The 19,683-nt window shown below is 46.4% G+C and overlaps 1 protein-coding gene across 2 annotated transcripts; it reads right to left on the bottom strand.

The window, feature by feature from the left end:
- Positions 1–326: 326 nt before the first annotated feature.
- TSPO (translocator protein) lies at positions 327–18,372 on the bottom strand. 2 transcript variants are annotated; one of them, XM_006127711.5, is made up of 4 exons: positions 18,164–18,372; positions 9,311–9,512; positions 1,702–1,840; positions 327–585 (listed from the first exon to the last, which is right to left on the bottom strand). In XM_006127711.5, exons 2-4 carry the CDS (start codon positions 9,490–9,492, stop codon positions 412–414), a joined length of 495 nt encoding a protein of 164 aa, XP_006127773.1. In that variant the 5' UTR covers positions 9,493–9,512; positions 18,164–18,372; the 3' UTR covers positions 327–411. The 2 variants fall into 2 exon arrangements, with proteins under 2 accessions (XP_006127773.1, XP_006127772.1); XM_006127710.5 differs by lacking the exon at positions 18,164–18,372 and adding an exon at positions 17,904–18,062.
- Positions 18,373–19,683: the final 1,311 nt, after the last annotated feature.

Below are 19,683 nucleotides of genomic sequence, written 5' to 3'. Positions count from 1 at the left end.
TTCTTTCAAAAACTCCCACTTCCTCTCCACACATGCCTTTTTTGGAAAGAGCTCTTTCGGGAAAAGGCTTCTTCCTCGTAGAAAGAGGTTTACCAATGTCAGGAAAACCCCTCTGTTCTTTTGATTTTGATGATTTTTTTTTTTTTAAACATGAGTGTAGTGTGGACCTAAGTGAAGTTTTTCCAAAAAAAATCAGTAGTGTAGACTTAGCCCAATTGTGTAATAAGCTAGTATTTGAATGTTGAAATAAATATTGCCCTATCAGACTGTAGATAGCTGTTTTGGGGTTTTTTAAACTCTCATACAATAAGTACTTCAAGCCATAGTAAAACAGGATTGTAATTTTATTTGGAAAAATGCATTTTAAAAAATACCTTCTGCCTTTGATATTTGCTGCAAGAAGCTTCTGTACTAAGATTGCTTCTTATTTTGATTGTCTTTCCAAATGCGGTAATTTAGCACAGAAGCCAAAGTTAACCAAGCTAAATAAGGGAACATCAAATATGCTGCTTTCTTGTTGACATGGTACCAGGTGACAGTTGTAGCTGTTGCTGCACCACTAGTGAGTAGGAGATCAACCAATGCCTGAAATAAAATAAGGTGGTTAGTGTGGTTCTACGTGCTGCATTTTTTGTTCAAGACAGTACTTAGGTATTTGCGCAGGTCCAGCAGGATCACGGATGTTCCAGAACCAGAAAGTCTTGGTGGAAGGCTGGGAGCTCAGCCGGCAGCGGCACTGCCAGAGAGCTGGGTCAATGATCAGGCCAGAAATAGGGGGCAAGAAATGACCTCCCCTGGTCCAGCAAAATCCTTCATCCAGGATTGGTTAGGACCCCAGGGTGCTGGAGCAGGGAGGATAGAATATATGTACAAAGCTAGAATTAATGCAACATTAAGTCTGAAATTTCATGTATTAAATTCATAGCATTCCTATTCATCAATGCTAAATTAAATAATGCACAAAATTCCAAAAGGTAAGTTTTTGTTTTAATGTCTTAACTGTTCAGGTGGTGTTAGGGTGGTCAGCTGCAATTTAAGAGACTGCTTCAAATTCTTGCTGTTCCACAGATTTCTTCTGTGACCTGAGACAAGTTAATGTCTCCATTCCCCATCCATAAAATAGGGATAATGGTACTTCCTGACCTTATGGGGGGCTATGCATATAAATACATTAAAGACTGAAAGGTGCTACCTTACTATGGTAAAGAGGTCTAATAAATATCTAAGCTAGAGCTGTGTTGTAAGAACCAGCCACGTAGTCACAGGGTGGTTGTTTTGTTATTTTAGGTCACAAACCAGCCTCTCTCCCCCACACAGCAAAAAATCATTAGTATTGTTTAAAATTGACACACTATTACATGAGTCATCTCATGGTAAATCCCTTTTCACAAGTTTTTGTCTACAGGATCCCTAAACATTTTACCTTGACATAATTGTCGCATAAATTATAACTTCTGTTACCATCAAAGAGTGGAAGAAACACTCAATTGAGAGCTTAGTCTAATGACACTATAGATACATTTGTGCATAATCTTGCATGAGAGCATAAATAAGGGAGTTTTAAAAATCTGCTACTTTAAGCCAGATATTTCTTTTCTAGATCTACTGAAATTCATTTTCAGAATAAAAAATTCCAAAGATGGCACCTTATAACTGACGGTGTCAGGAGCTGATAAAACTTTAAATGTCAATATTACTTACCCATCCCATTTTGTGAGCTCCAAAGAAGATGGGAGTCCAGGCCCAATTTAATGCCAGCTGCCCTGCATACAGCCCAAGTGGAACCACTGAATCTTCATTGAAACCTCCCAACTCTTTCCATACCAGGTAAGAACCATATCTGAATAAAATGAATGTGACAATGCATGTATTCTGGCAAATTATACAATACCTAATTATAAATAAAAGACTTTCATAGGCAAGTAAATTTTTCAAAGACCTCTGAAACTTAGGATTCTTCATCTTCAAAAGTCAGTCAGGAGCCTAAGTGTATTGACTTGCAAGAGACGTGGGCTTGTCTAAGTGATTTTTGAAAATATTTTGAAAGCGTGAACTAGAGGTAACAGCAATGGATGTGGGTTAAAATCCAAAACCGAAGAACTGATTTACCGTGGGACCTTCAGTAAGTGCTTTCACACCCCTGTGCAATTCAGAAAAAAATCAGAGAATATGTGGTATTGAACAATCCAATAAAAGAAGCAAGTGAAAACAGCCACAGCATTTTTTTTTCAATTTCTGGGGCTACGGAAGAAGATGAACTGCATTTAGGACAAATATAAATTTGAGTTGAGACCTGAAGACTACAAAGGAAGAAACTGCATTGGTCTTGAACTGAGAGCATCAGTAAGAGTTTCAGTAACAAACTGTTCATTGTGTGGCGAACATAGATTGTTATTTCCAAAGTTACATTGGCAAATGTTCAAAAGTAGGAGATAATCTGGTGGTTAAGTTGAATGAGCAGGTTCCTAATTAGAGAATGAAGTGTTAGATTTAAAAGTCACTTCACCTCCCTCTAATGAAATGTTGGTAATTATTATGGTATTGCTTTTTTTTAAAATGAGTTAATGGAAGTTAAGGCAAACAGGAAAAAAATTGAGGCGAGAACAGGCGTTAAAATAGATTTGGGTAGCATCTGCATCGAAATGATATTTTCATAACCACATGTGATTTTGGAAAGGAGGTATCAGAGTGAAGAGAACTAAAAGTGAAGAGCTTTTTTCCTGACAGTGAAATCCTCTTGATACTGATTACTACAAGCTCTCTTGGAATACAATTTTTCAGTTGAAAGCACACTAGAATTCTTATTGCAATCAATGCCCTTTGCACCATTCTATGGCATTAATTCTGGAATATATGCAGTGAACTAAAAAGTTAAGACAGGATCACTGAGGGGCAGTATATGTGAAGCTAAAGTTTGCTTGCTGAAAGCCTCCCACAGCCTAGTTAGCTGGAGCATTCAACACATAACCCTGCTCCTCTAACTTTTTTACTTTTTGCTTTGGAGTTCAACTTTAAATATTAGTGAATGTTTGATTTTAGGGTCAGCCAAGTATATATTCCAAAAGACAGTCTGCTCCTGTTAGTAATTTGCCACCTGTGTCAATGTAGCATTATGTGGAGATGAAATCTACATTTATAGATAAGAATGCAAATTGAATTGTGCACCTAGCTAGGCTCTGGAGCTCTGCATTGCAAGCTTTGCTCCATGAATACTCCTGACTTCTTAAAAATTCACCCGCACATTTTAAAGCAAGAGATTTTTAGTTGTTTAGCTGCAGGCAGACATTTTAGTCCTCCACATGTTTTTACCAGAATTCAGCTTCACTCAAATGTAGGACGGCAGAGGGTATGGCTAGATGGCTAGACTGCAGGGTTATCCCGAAAAAACTCTGCCACATCCAGGGAACGTATTTTGCTCTTCCGCTTTTTTTTGTCGAAGAGCAAACATACTCTTTCAGAAGCCCCTATATTCCTCGTTCTAAAAGGAAGAAGGGGGCTTCTGAAAGAGAGTTTTTTTTCTGACATTTGGCCCAGTCTAGACAGGCCCGATGTCAGAAAAGCCTCTTCTGACAAAAGAATTGGAAATGGTATGCAAAACGCGGAGTGCATTTTGCGTACCTTTTTCTGACAAAAACTTGTCTAGCTGTACCCTGAGTTAATTTTTTTTTATTTTGAAGTAAATAATCCAAGTTTACATGCTGGCTGTTCCTTTCTTAAGGGTACAATTTGATATCCTGTCAATCTGATCACTATCCTGTCAAACAAATGTTTTTTAAAAAAGTTTCATGTTTTTCCATCACTAGGAGATACCTAAACACAGTTCTGCTTCCAGATGATTTGTGAACTACTGTTAACAAGCAATTGCACTCAGATACGACTTTTGGCTTCTGCTTTTGATCCTTACTTAGATTTTTCTGGCAAATTTACAAAGCTTATTTCAGGTCCAGCCCCTTCATTACACAATTCTTCAGGAGCACTAGTGTTCTGCTATGTGATATTAGTATTGCATAACAGAGTCACCAGAATTTCGCATGTGTCAAATGCAAATAGAGGAACTGAATTTGGTGCACATTCTGAGGAATCTCTACAGGGTTAAGTATACACAGAACACAATTATCTGGTTTTGAGTATGATTTAGGTTCTAGGAAGAAACATTTAACTGCCTGTAGGATTAGGCTCATCAGTGTGATTGTTCACCAAGAACAGGTATGATTTAGGATGTTAACCACGTCTAAGTATCTCAGAATGTACTATTCTCATGAGGACATACAGGAGCACTTCAAAGTGCGGATCTTTAAACAAAAACTGGCACCTTGCTCTCTTGGTTTATAGTCAGAAACGCAGATACCATTATTTGCATACTGTATAGTTCATTCAAAGGCATAGTTCACAAATAGTCCTTTTGGTTACATAACTCTTAGGGCATGTTCTGCCAGGAGGCCATCTGACAATCTTTCTATAGAAAGACTATCTGGTCTCATTTCAGTGGTCTATTATCTTACTTTTCAAAAAAAAGCTGCTTCCTGTCTAATCTGACATCACTGTGATTTTGCTGCTAACTAAAAGAGAACTTATTGAATATATGGGAGGGAACAAAATAACAAATACTTTGTGTGCATGAGGAGGGGGAAAATAACACTTTTAATTTGAAGAAAATCCCTTTGGATATATGTGAGTTATGGAGAAGCTGGGCATTGTAGCATGTTTTTGGGGAGAGAAACATCTCCGCTTAAAAGAAAAATTACTTTGGGATCCACAATAATGCAACTATGGTTGAACACAAATGCACTAAACAAGGTATACGGGGTAGTCCTCCATAAAGAGGATGATTTAGCCTGAAAGTGAAACAAACTAGAAGGACTGAATGTCACTTTGGAGATTGGGCATTTGCTATGGTTCTACCCTGGCCTCCTCCTGGTGACATCTGTTAATGGGACTGGGAGAAAAGCAGTCTCTTGGCTGGGCTATTTCTGGGGTAATGTGTGTGTGAGTTCATAACTGTCCAAAACAGTCCAGAAAAAAAATCTACTTGATAAATATTTTAGCTATTCTTAGATGAGGTATTGTGATTACAATATATTTTTGTATTACTCTTCAGCTTTTCTTTTAAAAAGGTCTGATATTTGGTCCAATACACAAATGTATGCCTTTCAACACTGCCCATTTCTTTTGACAGTAAGAGCCTATGCTGGCATCAACACTTTAGACTAATTGTTAGAGAGTAGCAGATTATACCAGACCATGTGACACAGTTCAAAAGCAAGGGTTTTTTATAGGTTTTTATAAGATAAGGGTTGTGGCTTCCAGTTAAATTTAACTTACTCTCTACTTAGAGCTGTACAAACCTCAATAAGTAACCCTTTGTGTACTTCTACAGTTAATTTTAGGCTAGAACTGTAAGAGGACATAGGGGGTAACATTAAAACTGTTCTGTGAGTGCTTGCATGTGCTTCATGCACGGCTGTTGGAAGATTCTTCCTTGGCAACTACCCATTGGGTTGGCTATGGAGCCCCTTGGAGGGGCATTCTATATATGATCATGCTGATACCCCCCCCCCCCACTCCCGCTGTTCCCTCTTCCTGCTAGTGATGGTTGTTGGAACAGTCGCTCTCTTGCATCACACATGTTCTACATTTTCCCTAGTGTTCTCTAGTTCATTCATCTTGTTCCTAGTAGTTATTAGTAGCTTCTAGTTAGTCTGTTTGTTCATAAAGCATGCGAGGGGGTTTCCTCTTCCTGGCCACGTCCCCGCTAGGACTTAGGGCATTCCCAGATTTCAGGGGTTCAGCCCTGCAGTTCCTGGGTGAAGGCTGTGCCTATGCATGCCTCCCCCACCCCCATGACTTGTGTCTTTGATGTCTGGGAGAAATGCAGGATCAGCAAAGCTTTTAAACCTTGCACAAGCAGCTCCTAATGGAGTCTGCCCTTTGGCCCTAGCGGAGGCAGGACCCAACATTGAGTCCTCCCCTTTGGGCTCTCCACAGCACCCTGCATCTTTACCAAATGCATGGTGGGGGCTGCAGCCTTCCTCTGACTTCTTGGCCATATCACAGATGATTCTGTCCCTCTCCAAGTTCCCCGTCGCCACGACTGGACAATGCTTCAAACTTCTAGGCCAACTGCTGGCCTGCACATAGATCATCTTATTGGCCAGACTCAGATCCAAACCACTGCAAGCCTGGTTAGCGTTGGTGCACTGCGACAGCATAGACCTGGTAGTTACGCTTCCTCGTTGTATACTCAAGATGCTCTGTTGGCTGCTGAACCCACACACAGTGTGTGCAATTCCCTTCCACGCACTGCAGCCCACACTCACTCAGGTTACAGATGTGTCTGCACCTCAGATGGGATGACCCAGGCACCGTGGAAGAATGTCTGTGAACTCAGAGTGGTTTGCCTGGTGTGCCAGGCATTCTTGTCCCATCTCACGACCTGGTGCATAGTGGTGATGACAGAAAATACAACCATCATGTTCTATATCAACAAACAGGGCGAAGCTCGCTTGTCACCCCCTATGCCAAGAAGCCTTCCAGCTATGGGAGCTCTGCATAGACCACTCAATCCGCCTGGAGGCCTCATACCTACCAGGGGTTCAAAACCAGTTGTCAGACCACTTCAGCAGGTGCTTCTTCAACCACAAGTGGTTGAGTCATCAAAATATCATCCACATATACTTCCACAGGTAGGGGTTTCCCTGATCAACCTCTTTGCCACCTGCAACAACATCCCCCTGCCCCCTTCACTTATGCTCCTTCAGGAAGCACAGCCAGGGGTTGCTGATGAATCCCTTCCTGGTCCTTTGGAATTGGCACCTACTGTTCATGTTCCCACCAGTCCTCAGAATTCGCCAGGACAGGGCAGACATTCTGGTGGCCTCAGCTTACCACTCTACTGAACCTGTCAGTACAACCACCTATGCAGCTGTCTCTGCTGCCTGATCTCATCACACAGGACCATGGTCGCCTTCACCATCCAGACCTGCAATCCATCATACAGCCTGGAGACTATGGTTTGAACATGGCAGCACTCGCTGCTCAGAGCAGGCCCAGCACATATGCCTCAGTAGCTTCCACTAGGGCCACGTACCTGGCAAAATGGAAAAGGTTCACATGTTGGTACTCCCAGCGACACACAGACCCTGCCCATGACTCCATTCCAGACATATCGAAGTACCTTATGTTCCTCAAACAAGGATTCACCCTCAAGGTATAATTGGCAGCAATTTCCACTTCCCACTCAGGCAAAGCAGGTTGCTCAGTATTCCCAAGCCCCTTAGTTAGGTACTTCTTGAAAAGCCAGGACAGACTCCACCAATTAAGCACCCCATGCCTACATGGGATCTTAACCTGGTTCTCTTTTCATTCATAGGACCTTCTTTTGGACCCCTTGCAAGCAGCTTGCTTCTGTACCTAGCCACCGGGAAGGCTACCTTCTACGATGTTATCTCAGCTTGTCGTGTGTCGGTGCTTCAAGCCCTCACATCAGAATCATCCTGGACAGTCTTTCATAAAGACACGGTCCAACTTAGAACTCCTCCATGTGGCCTCCTTACTTAGGTGGTGTCTCACTTACTTCCATGCCTGTCAGGCTATCTTCCTGCCAGCAGTTTATCCGAAGACCGTCAAAGACCCATGAGAAAGAAGCTGCAGTCACTCAACATCAGAAGGATGCTCGCCTTACACATCGCCTGTACTCACCCCTTCAGGAAGGCAACACAACAGTTTGTGGCAGTAGCAGAATGCACAAGAAGGCTGCCAGTTTCCTCGCAGCATATCTCCTCCTAGATCATGGCTTGTATCCATATATGCGACAATCTGGCTAAGGTCATCCCATCTACTATCACTGCACACTCCATGCGCCCGCAGGCCTCTTTAGCTGTATTTCTAGCTCACGACCCTATTCAGGAGATCAGCAGAGTGGCAACCTGATTGTCTGTTTATATCTTCATGTCGCTCTTATGCCATCGTGCATCAGGCCAGAGAGGATTGGCTTTTGGCACAGCAGTACTGTAGTCAGCGACTTGTTGACTCTGACCCCTCTGCCTTGGTAAAGCTTGGGAACTGCCTAACTAGAATCGATATGAGCAAGCACTCAAGAGTAGATGGTTACTAACCTCCTCATAACTCGTTCTTAGTGGTGGTGCTCATATCTATTCCATAGCCACCCTCTCTTTGAGTAGCAGCAAGAAGGAACTGAGGGAGAAGGCACTGGATCAGCAGGGTCATACACAGAGTGGCCTATCAGCACCACTTCAGGGGACTCCACGCCAATCCAATGGATAGTTGCAAGGGAAAAACTTCAGACAGCCATGCATCTGGCGTGCACACACCTATCTGGACTAGATTAAGGATGTTAAGTATCCGCTAATTTACTAGTCAAGTAGTTGATGGAATTTCCATCGATTACTCAACTAGTCGATAGGCACTTCCGCATTCCTCCTTTGAAACATACAGGAGCTCCCAGTTGGGGCTCTTCTACGTTTCAAAGGAGGAATGCAGAATTCTGCATGCAGCCTGTGGGAAGTCCTGCTGACTCCGGGCTGCACGCAGGTGCCAGCTTTGAAATGTGCAAGAATCCACAGCGGGGGGCTCTTGTGCATTTCAAAGAGGCAGTGCAACATGGAGCCCAGGGTCAGCTGGGGACCCCGGGCTTCACATGTGGCAGCACACCACAGCTGATCCCAGGCTCAGCTGTGTGGGACTGTCCCTTTCAGACGCTGAGGCAGCATTTCAAAGGGACAGCGCCACACAACTGATCCCAGGCTCAGCTGTGCGGTGCGGACGCTTTGAAGTACCCCTTCTCCTCCGCCAACCCCTTTGCTGCCTCTATCAGATAGAGGCAGCAAGAGGGGGGAGGGGGAAATCGACTAATCAACTGACTATCTGATAAGTACTTGCTTATCGGACAGTTGACTAGTCCTTAACATCCCTACACTAGATATGAATAACACACCTTGAAGTATGATGAATAACCGTCTTTTTCAATCAGTCAGCACTCTACTCAGTTTTCTTTTATTGAGGCAGGCAGAAGCAAATTAATGGCAGTTTTCTGGATTCCTGCATGTAATACACCACTTTGTGCATAAGTGTAGATAAATGGCAGTGTATCCTAAGTGAATCCTTACCTGTTGAACAGTGCAGGAACAACAGTTGTACATTAAGTTGCTACTTATAAGCTCGTGTATCTTATATAAGCAATAAGACAGTTGTCTGACATTATAAGGTATGATTCTTTTAATAATCTAGTTTTGCTACTGTATATTAAGTAACTATCAGACTACATAAGTGTATACACAAGCAAAGGACCTACCCCATTGATGTATACAAAGTTCCCCAGACAGGGCCAAACATCCAGTTAGGTGGGCGCCAGGATGGCTTCTGTAGTGATTCATACCATATGGGGATTTCTCTCTTTGTTATCATGCCTCCCAAAAACCCTCCAACATGCGGCAAGAGCGTGAAACCAACAGCCGGGGCCCATGTTGGTGCCATTTCCACGGTAGATGCTGAATCTGAAACAAAATCCCAAATACCTGAATGTTTGTTTGCAAGGTGATTTTTAGAATAAAACTAATTTCAAGAGACTTAAAGATAATTATTGTAATACTTCATTCTTCTAGGGCCTGATCCAGAGTTCATTTAACAAAGAAACTTGACCCACAAGGCAAACTTCACCCCCAATGCTTACACCCACTGTTGGTTAGAGGCCTTGTGTTGCTCCTCACTCTTGTGCTACCCTCTGCACATGGGTGAATTTCACATACACAGATGTTCATTCATGGATAAATAAAGTGAGGGATAATGCAACACTATATAAATTGTACTTCTAAAACTTTATTAAGGATTGTTCATCTTTTTCACCAAACAACCGTTCATCTCGGTAAAATGCTATGCCAACAGAAACGAATAGTGTCACCAGTGTACAAGTAATTGGGGTAAGAGGGAAATGAGTGACAATTCATCCAAATACAGATTTGTGAGTCTTTTAGGTTGATCTAACAAGGCACTAATCTTCAACTCCCATTGAGCTCAAAGGGAATTGTGGATGTTCAGTGCCTGACAACACTGAAACCTTTTACTGAAAGATAAACAGCTTGTGTCAATAGGGCTAAAACAGTTTACACTAGCTAAGGATCTGCTCCAGACAACTGAAGAGTCTATTTAAGATGGAATTGAAAAGCAAGCAGGGTATGGGGGTGCAGTGATTGACGGACTGGATAACTGATCAAGATATCTTGGTTGGTAGAATCATAAACAATACATCACATTAAAACTCTGAGTAAAAGAAAAACTGGAAAGAATCCTTGAGGTGTTGCATCTTGCCTTATGTTGCCCTAGCTAAATTAGCAAAAGTAGCATTAAGAATGAATAAATAAATAGGCTGGAAAAGCTCTACCCCAAATTTTGTGGCCATAGATCCATTGCTACAAACAATCCTATGCTGGCTATCTAAGGCTCACAGGACTCAGGCTAACAGATTGTTTTAACTGCAGTGTAGATATTCAGGCTTGGACTGCAGCTAAACATGTCAGATGGCTGGCTTTCTATCAGAACATCTAGTCAAAAAGGGATCCTAGCAGCTCTATTCAGCACTGCTGACTAAGATGTCGCAAGTCTGGCTAGCCTAGGGGTGGACAATAATTTTTTACTGTGGCCCCAGGCTGCATCAGAAGGGGCAGGGCCTCAAAAGGAAGGGGTGAGCCAGGATGGTTTGGGCTTCCCCACCCTTAGAGCCTGATTGGTCTGGGAGTGGAGGAGCCCCTTTTTCCCCCTCCTCCCCACTAAGCACCCATGTCCCCAGCGGTGGGAGGAGACTTCCCATGCTCCCCCACCCCAGGCCAATCAGGGTCTGGGGGCGGGGGAGCACATGAAGCCTCCTCCTGCCCTGCCAGGAGCGAGTGGCACTTCTAAGTGCCGCACGCACCTTGCAGGGCGGGGGCAGGGCAGAGGAAACTGCACGCACTTGCCCCGCCCCCAGGCCAATCAGGGCTTGGGGGTGGGGAAGCGCGAGAAGTCTCCTCCTGCCCTGCTAGGAGCGCATGGCACTTCAAAGCACCACGTGCTCCTGACAGGGCGGAGGAAACTTTGTGCCCCTCCCCCTACCCCCAGGCCTTAATTGGCCTGGGATGGGGGAGCGGTAGGGCCTCCATGGGCCAGATCAACCTGCTTGGCAGGCCGAATTTGGCCTGTGGAGGCCCTTCTGCCCACCCCTGGGCTAGCAGCTTGCAGGGGGGCAGGCAGCATGCCTGCTCAGTTCCTGGAAAGCTGCTGGCATCTCTGACTCCTAGGCACAGGAGCACTACGGGGGCCCCCTACACTGTCCCTTCCCCAGCTGCTGGCTCTGCAGCTCCCATTGGCTAGGAACCTTTCCCAAAAAATGCCTTTCAAGATCCATTAGTTGTGCATATGCTTATAATGCACTCAATGCCCCAATAGCAACTACATGAGTGTACAACACACAAACTATAAAAGCGACGAGGAGTCCTGCGGCACCTTATAGACTAACAGATTTATTGGAGCATAAGCTTTTGTGGGCAAAGACCCACTTCGTCAGATGCTTTTGCAGATTCAGACTAACACAGCTACCCCTCTGATACTTGACACAATAAACTATGTTCTTGAATGAGGTGTCCCCAGCAAGATCTTGCAGCTCCCATTGGCCAGTTTCCAGCAAAAGGGAGCTGCCTGTTTGCAGGGCAGGCAGCGCAAGAAATACTCCTTCTCCCTCCAGATTCACAGCACTCACTTGCCTTCTGCAGCCAGTGCAAGGGCATGGAAGACAGGGACCCTGACTGACGAAGCAGCTGGGCTTCTGGCCAGGAGCTGCCCAGGTAAGAGCCTCCTGGCCAGAAGCTACATCCAGTACCCCAGCCCTTTCTATCCCCCAAACTTCTATCCCTCTCCTACACCCAACCCAAACCATCTGCCCCCCCTAATCCTGCACCCATACCTCCTCCCAGACCCTGCACCCCTCCTATATCCTTTCTCCAGGTCACAAACCCTTCCCAGACCTTGCAGCCAAATTCCCTACCTGATCACAACCCAAATTCCTGAACCCCCTCCTTCATCCAAACTCCCTCCCAGGTCCTATATCCCCTCCTGCACTAGCTGCATACTCCCCCCCCCAGCAGACCAGGGAGATGTGGAGCAAAGCGGCGGAGGACCCGGGCCGGACCGCGGCGCTTCCAGATCAGTGCCGCGGTCCGGCCCGGGTCCTCCGCGGCTTTGCTCAGCGTCTCCCTGGTCTGCAGACCAGGGAGACGCTGAGCAAAGCCGCGGAGGACCCGGCCGGACCCGCGGCGCTTCCAGCTGATCTGGAAGCGGCCGCGGGTCCAGCCCCGGGTCCTCTGCCACTTTGCTCAGCGTCTCCCTGGTCTACAGATCTGAGGACCCGGCCGGACCCGCTTCCCGCTGATCTGGAAGCGCCACGGGTCCAGACCAGGGAGATGCTGAGCAAAGCTGCGGAGGACCCGGGCCGAACCGCGGCGCTGATCTGGAAGCGCCGCAGTCCGGCCCGGGTCCTCTGCCGCTTTGCTCCACATCTCCCTGGTCTGCTGGGGGGGGGATGCAGCTAGTGCCCTCCCCCCGCAGCAGACCAGGGAGACATGGAGCAAAGCCCAGGGCCTGTGATAGAGCAGGTGGGGCGCTGCCGGTTGGTCCCGCAGCACCGCTCCTTGGCGCTACTGGACCAACCCGGCAGCACCCCAGCTGCTCTGCCCCAGGCGTCCCCAAGTTAGCCACTGCTGAAACTGACCAGCGGCTGACTACAGGAAGCCCGAGGCAGAGTTGCTCTGCCCCGGGCTTCCTGGAATCAGCTGCTGATCAGTTTCAGCAGCAGCTGACTTGGGGACGCCTGGGGTTCTTAAGTTGAATCTGTATGTAAGTCAGAACTGGTGTCCAGATTCAGCCGCTGTTGAAACTGATCAGTTTCAGCAGCGGCTGAATCTGGATGCCAGTTCCGACTTACATACAGATTCAACTTAAGAACAAACCTACAGTCCCTATCTTGTACGTAACCCGGGGACTGCCTGTAGTAAAGTACTTTTATTAATATAATATGAATTGCATTAAGAGGAGCATTGCCAGAAGATCCACAGATGTCATTATTCCCCTTTATTCGGCTTTGGTGAGGCCACATCTGGAGTATTGTGTCCAGTTCTGGGCCCCCCACTACAAAAAGGATGTGGATGCATTGGAGAGGGTCCAGCGGAGGGCAACCAAAATGATTAGGGGGCTGGAGCATATGACTTATGAGGAGAGGCTGAGGGAGTTGGGTCTGTTTAGTCTGCAGAAGCGAAGAGTGAGGTGGGATTTGATAGCAACCTTCAACTACCTGAAGGGAGGTTCCAAAGAGGATGGAGAGAGGCTGTTCTCAGTAGTGACAGATGTAGAACAAGGAGCAATAGTCTCAAGTTGTGGTGGGAGAGGTCCAGGTTGGATATTAGGAAAAACTATTTCACTAGGAGGGTAGTGAAGCATTGGAATGGGTTACCTAGGGAAGTAGTGGAGTCTCCATCCCTAGACGTGTTTAAGTCTCGGCTTGACAAAGCCCTGGCTGGGTTGATTTATTTGGGTTTGGTCCTGCCTAGAGCAGGGAGCCGGACTTGATGACCTTCTGAGTTCTCTTCCAGCTCTATGGTTCTATGATTCTATGAATGACTGGTATTTGGTGTGTGTAGCTTTGTATCTAAATCTTGAAAGTATGTATCTTTTAACTATGGTGTAGCAACTAAACTATGTTCCCTTTTTACTAAATTGTATTGTGGAATGGGTTAGTGATTTAATAGCTTCACAGTAAATTTGTTTGTTACTTTTTGTAAATTTTAGAGGATGAAGCTAAGGCTTATCAGGTGGTGCAAGTTAATTGAGGTGATACTGATGATGAACAATCAGAGTAATGATCTTTAAAACGGGGAACAAAGAGGACCTGGACAACTATAGACTAGTCAGACAATTCAATGTTTTCATTAGTGAGTTATAGTGGAGAGCCATTATACAATTTGTAGATACCACCAAGCTGGGAGGAATTGGAGCACTTTGGAGAATTAGAATACAAAATGACCTTGGAAAATTGGTCTGGAATCAATTAGATGAAATTCAGTAAGCTTCTGTCTATGATGAGCCTAGTCATCCTGCACTCAGCATCTGCTTTAGCCATCCATGAGTGGGAGGTAGGCAGGGAGCCACTCCTGCCTGGACACAGAAGTCCCTCTACTCACCCCTTGAATCTGTTAACCAGTTAAATGGAATTTTACATCCCTAATTTGATGGCAAAGATTGGATAACAATTAAGATTGATGTAAAATATATTTAAGAAATATGGGAATCAGGTTTAGAGAGGAAGGTAGGTTTTAAAATGGGTGTTTACTACTTAGTGCTAAATGTGGTAACACAGACTATTAATCTTATCTCTTCTGGTTGGGAGTTTCACAGGAGCTGGCCTCTGCAGAAGCATGGAAATTTTTTCTCCCAGCTTCAAGAGCCTGCCTATAATAGAATGCAACTGTTTTAGAAAGTAATAGCCTTAGAAATAGATGTGATTTCTGTTGGGTAGGTCGTCTCTCTGACTATCAGAGCAGAGACCTTGAACTGGACTCTGTATTCAGTGGGGACCAGTGCGGAGAGAATGACATTGGAGAGAGGTACCTGTGTGGTCAGAGCCATGTGGATACAAAATTGATAGCCATATCTGCAAAAATTATCCGTGGATATCAGCATCAATATCTGCAGATGTGAATACCACAGATATAAAGATGTCCACAAATTTACAGGGTTCTAGATACAAAATTTATATCCACGGATTTGCAGGGCTCTGCTTACTGTGAACTCTTGTTGTTATGTAGATATGCTTCTGTGATGTTTTCTACCAGCTGGATACTTTTGAGACACACTTAATTCCTAGATATGAGCTGTAGTATTCATGCCTTTATACTGCAAAGGCCACAGCAAAGCCTCCACAAGAGCGGGGCCATCAGTCCTGCCCCTGGGGAGGAAGCTTTGCGTCCCTGCCAGCTGAGTTTGAGTTTAACCGATAAGCTTAATGATAATTGTTACACAGTTAGTTGGTTACACTCATTAGGGATGAATCACCATCTCTAGATTGGCGTCTAATTGTGACTAGTAAAAAAATTACACTTCATCCAAACAGAAATGGGTAGCTTTTGTGCTGTAGCTATGTGGTCATTTAACAGCAGAGAGGAGTTTAGGAACCCTAGACTGTAGACAGGGCCATCCTTAGGGATTAGTGGGGCCTGGGACAAAGCAACTACTGCTGGTTTGGGGGAGGGAGAGTATCTAGGAAAAAATAGGTCCCCACCAATAAGGGGGAACCATTGATGGATGGGTCATTGGGATGGATCCAGCCTGGTGCTAGGCCACATACTGCTGCTGGCAGTTCCTGGCATCTATTACAGGGATATTCTTAACCATAGCGCTACAGTGCCTTAGGACGCCAGTCAGGATGGGGGACTCACTGCAATGAAACGCAGGTGACCAAATTGAGCACTGTCTCTCAACTGCCAACAAGATGGTGGGACCTGTGGACGTGATGGCTTTGTCTTTCGGGACCAATCACACTGGCAAATGGGGGCCCCTAAATGTGCAGGCCCTGGAACAGTCTCCCCAATTTGCCCTACCCAAGAGACAGCTCTGGCTGAGCTTGGCTTAACCTGAGAGTAGATGCCCTTGATAATGGGGGATGCTAAGAGAAGTGAGTTATTCAGAGCATGTCTCTTCCCACCAGCATTGCCTCAGTTAGGCCTGAGTGCTGTTCTTCATCCAATGTATCTCAACTCAGAGGGGAGCATTGCTCTTTATACCTCTTGCAGGGGAAAAAAACAAGAGAAGAGCTGTGTGGTGTCTCTGTTCTGTTGTCAGTTCAGTCCACATTGTCTCACTGGCTTCTCCAATGCTGAATAAGATGGAAGGGAAGACTGAGATTTCACATAATGGGATTGCATAGAGGAAGGTGCTGGCGGTAAAGTAACTTTTTTCCCGTAATGACTCTTTGGTCTCTGAAGGTCCAGCTGTATTGTTTGCTATTCTGGTTCATTTTCACTCCAGTGAGTTAAATGACCCAATTCCTTTTATTAAATGGCTCCATGAAATGTGACTCACTGTTTGATGTTGTTTCAGAACACCAAAGTAACGCCCACTGATTACACAAGTGCAAATGCAGACTTTTATACTTTTTTCTTATAATCTTCAGTTAGGGATCACTTAACTAAAGTCTGTTTCACTTTAGCCTTTCATGAATTTACTCTATTTCATTACATAGTGTCACAGAAAAGAGCAAAAACAAGCATATTCTTTTCCCCCTCTTACTAACAGGTAGAATAAGCTTGCAATAAATATAGCCAGTTGTGAGATTTATTGACGGGTAAATGCTACTAGTTTAAAATCATACTCAAAACTATCTCGACCTCACTGGGGAAAAAAAGTAAATATTGACCACATGAAATTCTGGATGTGAGGATAAAGTTCAAGGCCCCTATGAAGCCAAATGAGATACAACTGGGCCAAGAAGGAACAGGAGTAAATGCTATTAGTTTTGTTAAATGTGTAATAGTTCACTAGCTAGGGTCTGGCTCATTGCCGCTGAATGAATGGACCCAAACTGCACAGGGGTTCTACAATGGTAGAGCAGCTTTAAATTACTATGGGGTTTAGCACTAAAGGCTGGTTTAGTAAATCTTTTGGCTATTTGCCTGTTTGACACCTCCCACTAACTGTGCTTCATGGGTCAGCTCCAGGTATCATGGGCATTTAGACTGGAATAAATACACTTGTGGAGATACTTTGCTACAGTCCAAATTCCACCAGCAGAAGCCTGTATTACATAAGGAAAGGTTACTAAGCACTATTTCCCATTCTTTCCTAGAGTCAGCGAGCCTTCCCAAATGTTTTCTTTCTGTGTTCACATAAACGTGGGAGAAAAGGAAACAACTTTCTTTAACATTTTAACTGCAAAATGTCAAATGCTAGTGACAAATCGCAAGCCCCCTATAAATTAACTACTGATCTATCTGAAACTTTATTAGCATACACCGTACAGTATAGCATTTTGTATTAATAATAATAAAGTGCCTCTTAAATGATACTGTGTGTTTTACAGATGAACTAACCGAGGTTAAGTGACTGGACCGAGGCTAGGAATCCCACTCCTTGGCTCTTTCACTATGGCTGTGTCCAGACTCAGGGGTTTTTTCGAAAAAAGTAGCCTTTTTTTGAAAAAAACCTCACCTGTGTCTAGACTACAGCCGCGTTCTTTCGAAATTAAATCGAAAGAACGCGGCTTTTCTTTCGACGGCGGTAAACCTAATTTCACGAGGAAGAACGCCTTCTTTCGAAAGTTCCTCTTTCGAAAGAAGGCGTTCTTGAATGTAAATAGGGCTTCTTCGAAAGAGAGCATCCAGACTCACTGGGTGCTTTCTTTCGAAAAAGCAAGCCGCTTTTTCGAAAGTTCCACGTGCAGTCTAGACGCTCTCTTTCGAAAGAGGCTTGCAGTCTAGACATAGCCTATCAGGCACTGCATGACAGGGCTGTTCCTGCAGTCCCAACGCTGCCTGGCAATGTGTGGCACTACAAAACACCGCCTCCCGGTTGCTATTTCCGAGCACTCGGTGTGGCACCCAGGGGCTAACCCCCTCGTGCTATTCCCAATGTCTCCTCGGCCACGAGGTGTGGTGGAGAAAGTGCTCCTCCGCCCCTGCTGCTAGATCCAGGCCCATAGAGTGGCACCGCTGACTCTCCCTGCTTCCTCCTGGCGCAACTGTGGTTTCTGAGAGACCCGCCGTTTCCCTTGGAAACTAGCAGTTCCCTCCTCCCGCCGCCTTAATAGGGAATCGCTGGAGAGTCTCAAGCAGAAGCTCGTGCCCGGGGAAGGCAGGGGGAGACTCACTCACCTGCTGCAGCCCGGAGTTCGGCAAGGAGCAGAGCAGAGGACAGGCCGAGGGCGCTGCTCTATGGACCCAGCAGGGGTGCGGCTTGAGCGCGCGTGTCCCTCCTACGCGCGTCGGAGCGGCGGGAGCTGGAGCAGCAGGGCAACCGGGGGCGGAGCTGGCTGCACCCTCTGCCTTGTGTGCTTGGGGGGGAGCGGGGCGCGGCCCTGCACAGCTCCAGCGCGCACGGGGGGGGGGAGGGTTAGGGAGCGTCTTAGACTCACAATTTGTGTTGTTTGGCTCCAGTCTGTCCCGCTGCAGGAGGAGGCGGCGGCGTTTGCAGCGACCCTGGCTGAGTGCGCGGAGATTTCACGCGCAGATCCCGAGCCCCTTCTGTTCACACTGTCGCGGGCAAAAGGGCGCTCGCTCAAAGTGGCAGCAGCTCCTGGGCAGTTCCAGACCTCGTTCTTCCCTTCCTGCAGTGCGTGTTCCGGGCGGCGGAGGCGTGGTGGGTTAAAAAAATAAAAGGAAGAATTCCTGTTTTAAAAATGAAAGTGAAAATAATAAGCTCCATGTTTGACTTTTAATAAGAGGCTTGATTTTGATGCAAAGGGGTCTAAGCCACGCTCGGCTGCCTACAGTCACGATTTCTGCTGGGTCTGGGTGGGAGGTTAGACAGCAAGTGCTCTAAGCTTACACTAAAAATGGGGGGAAGGGGAGTAATATCGTGCACCTCTATTTGGAGGAGCAATTGAACTCATCACAGGGCTGCCTTCGCTTCAGTCTAGAGCAGAAAAATGCTTCTTCCCACTGAAGCAGCGCAGACTGCAGTGGTTAGGGGGACAGGTTTGTATAATTTTTGGTGAGGTCCAGAATGGGCCAGGAGTGAGGGAGGGCTGAGAATGACGGGCTTGGGGTCTGGGAGGGGCTCAAGCCTTGAGCAGAGGGTTGGGGCCAAGGGGGTAAGGGCTCTGGGATGGGGATGAGACAGGAATGAGGAGCTCAAACTTTGAAGTCCAGGAGGCAGGCTGCCCTGGGGCTGAAGCCAGAGAGGGCGGATCCTCCTCCCCCTCCTGGCACTCTCAAACCTCAGAAGAAGTCCACTCTGAGTCACCTGCGGGGGGGGGGGGAGTGCATGCTCCTACTCCCCCTTTTCTCTGCAAATGCAGCAGTCAGCCTGCCATCGCTGGCCCCATTCCTTACAGCCAACCAGGCTGCAGCAGCTGGTGAGGGAGTGCAGGGGGCCCAGGAGCAGCTGCCTGCTGCCCAGGGCACAGATCAAGTGAGGGTTGGGGAGGCATGCGGGGGGCTATTTGGTGGAGCTAAGGGACATGCAAAGAGAGGCCCACAGGGGTGACAGATGGGGCCAGGGAAGAGATCTGGCCCTGATATTGGTGGAGTCCAGCAGAGTTGTTCCATCCATAGAATAGTTTGGGGGCAGCCACTCCAGGCCCTGCACTTTGGGGGGCCCTGCAGCAGCTGCCTCAGCCATCCTATGGACCATGAGACAGTCCCCCATCTCATCCGTGGTGGGCCCAGGGTGGCTTAGAAGAGTATTGGGGGTCTGACATGCAGTGACAGCAGGGGTCTGGGCCTCCCTGCGCTCACCATGGCAGTAGGAGCTGAAGTGACCCCACAACCTACTTCATCCCACCGCCATCTCCCAGCCTGCTACCCTCTGCTTCACCATGGCAGCAGGAGGCGGACATCCTGGCCTCGCTCCACTGCATGATGTAGGGTTAGGGGGAGCGGACTGGGACCATGGAGTTCCACTTCCCTCTGCTGTGGTGAGTATGGAAGGAGG

Source organism: Pelodiscus sinensis, chromosome 1 (assembly GCF_052426305.1).
Source record: "Pelodiscus sinensis isolate ZL-2025 chromosome 1, ASM5242630v1, whole genome shotgun sequence".
In the NCBI taxonomy this organism is placed as follows: domain Eukaryota; kingdom Metazoa; phylum Chordata; order Testudines; family Trionychidae; genus Pelodiscus; species Pelodiscus sinensis.
This window is presented reverse-complemented; position numbering and strand designations above follow the sequence as displayed.

What these genes read in the sequence shown, in the direction of transcription:
- TSPO (XM_006127711.5), bottom strand. Translation starts at nt 9,492, where the DNA reads ATGGCACCAACATGGGCCCCGGCTGTTGGTTTCACGCTCTTGCCGCAT. An exon ending in ACTTTGTATACATCAATGGG is followed by an intron (nt 1,841 to 9,310) that starts GTAGGTCCTTTG and finishes CATTTTATTCAG; the next exon opens with ATATGGTTCTTACCTGGTAT. An exon ending in GAGCTCACAAAATGGGATGG is followed by an intron (nt 586 to 1,701) that starts GTAAGTAATATT and finishes ATTTTATTTCAG; the next exon opens with GCATTGGTTGATCTCCTACT.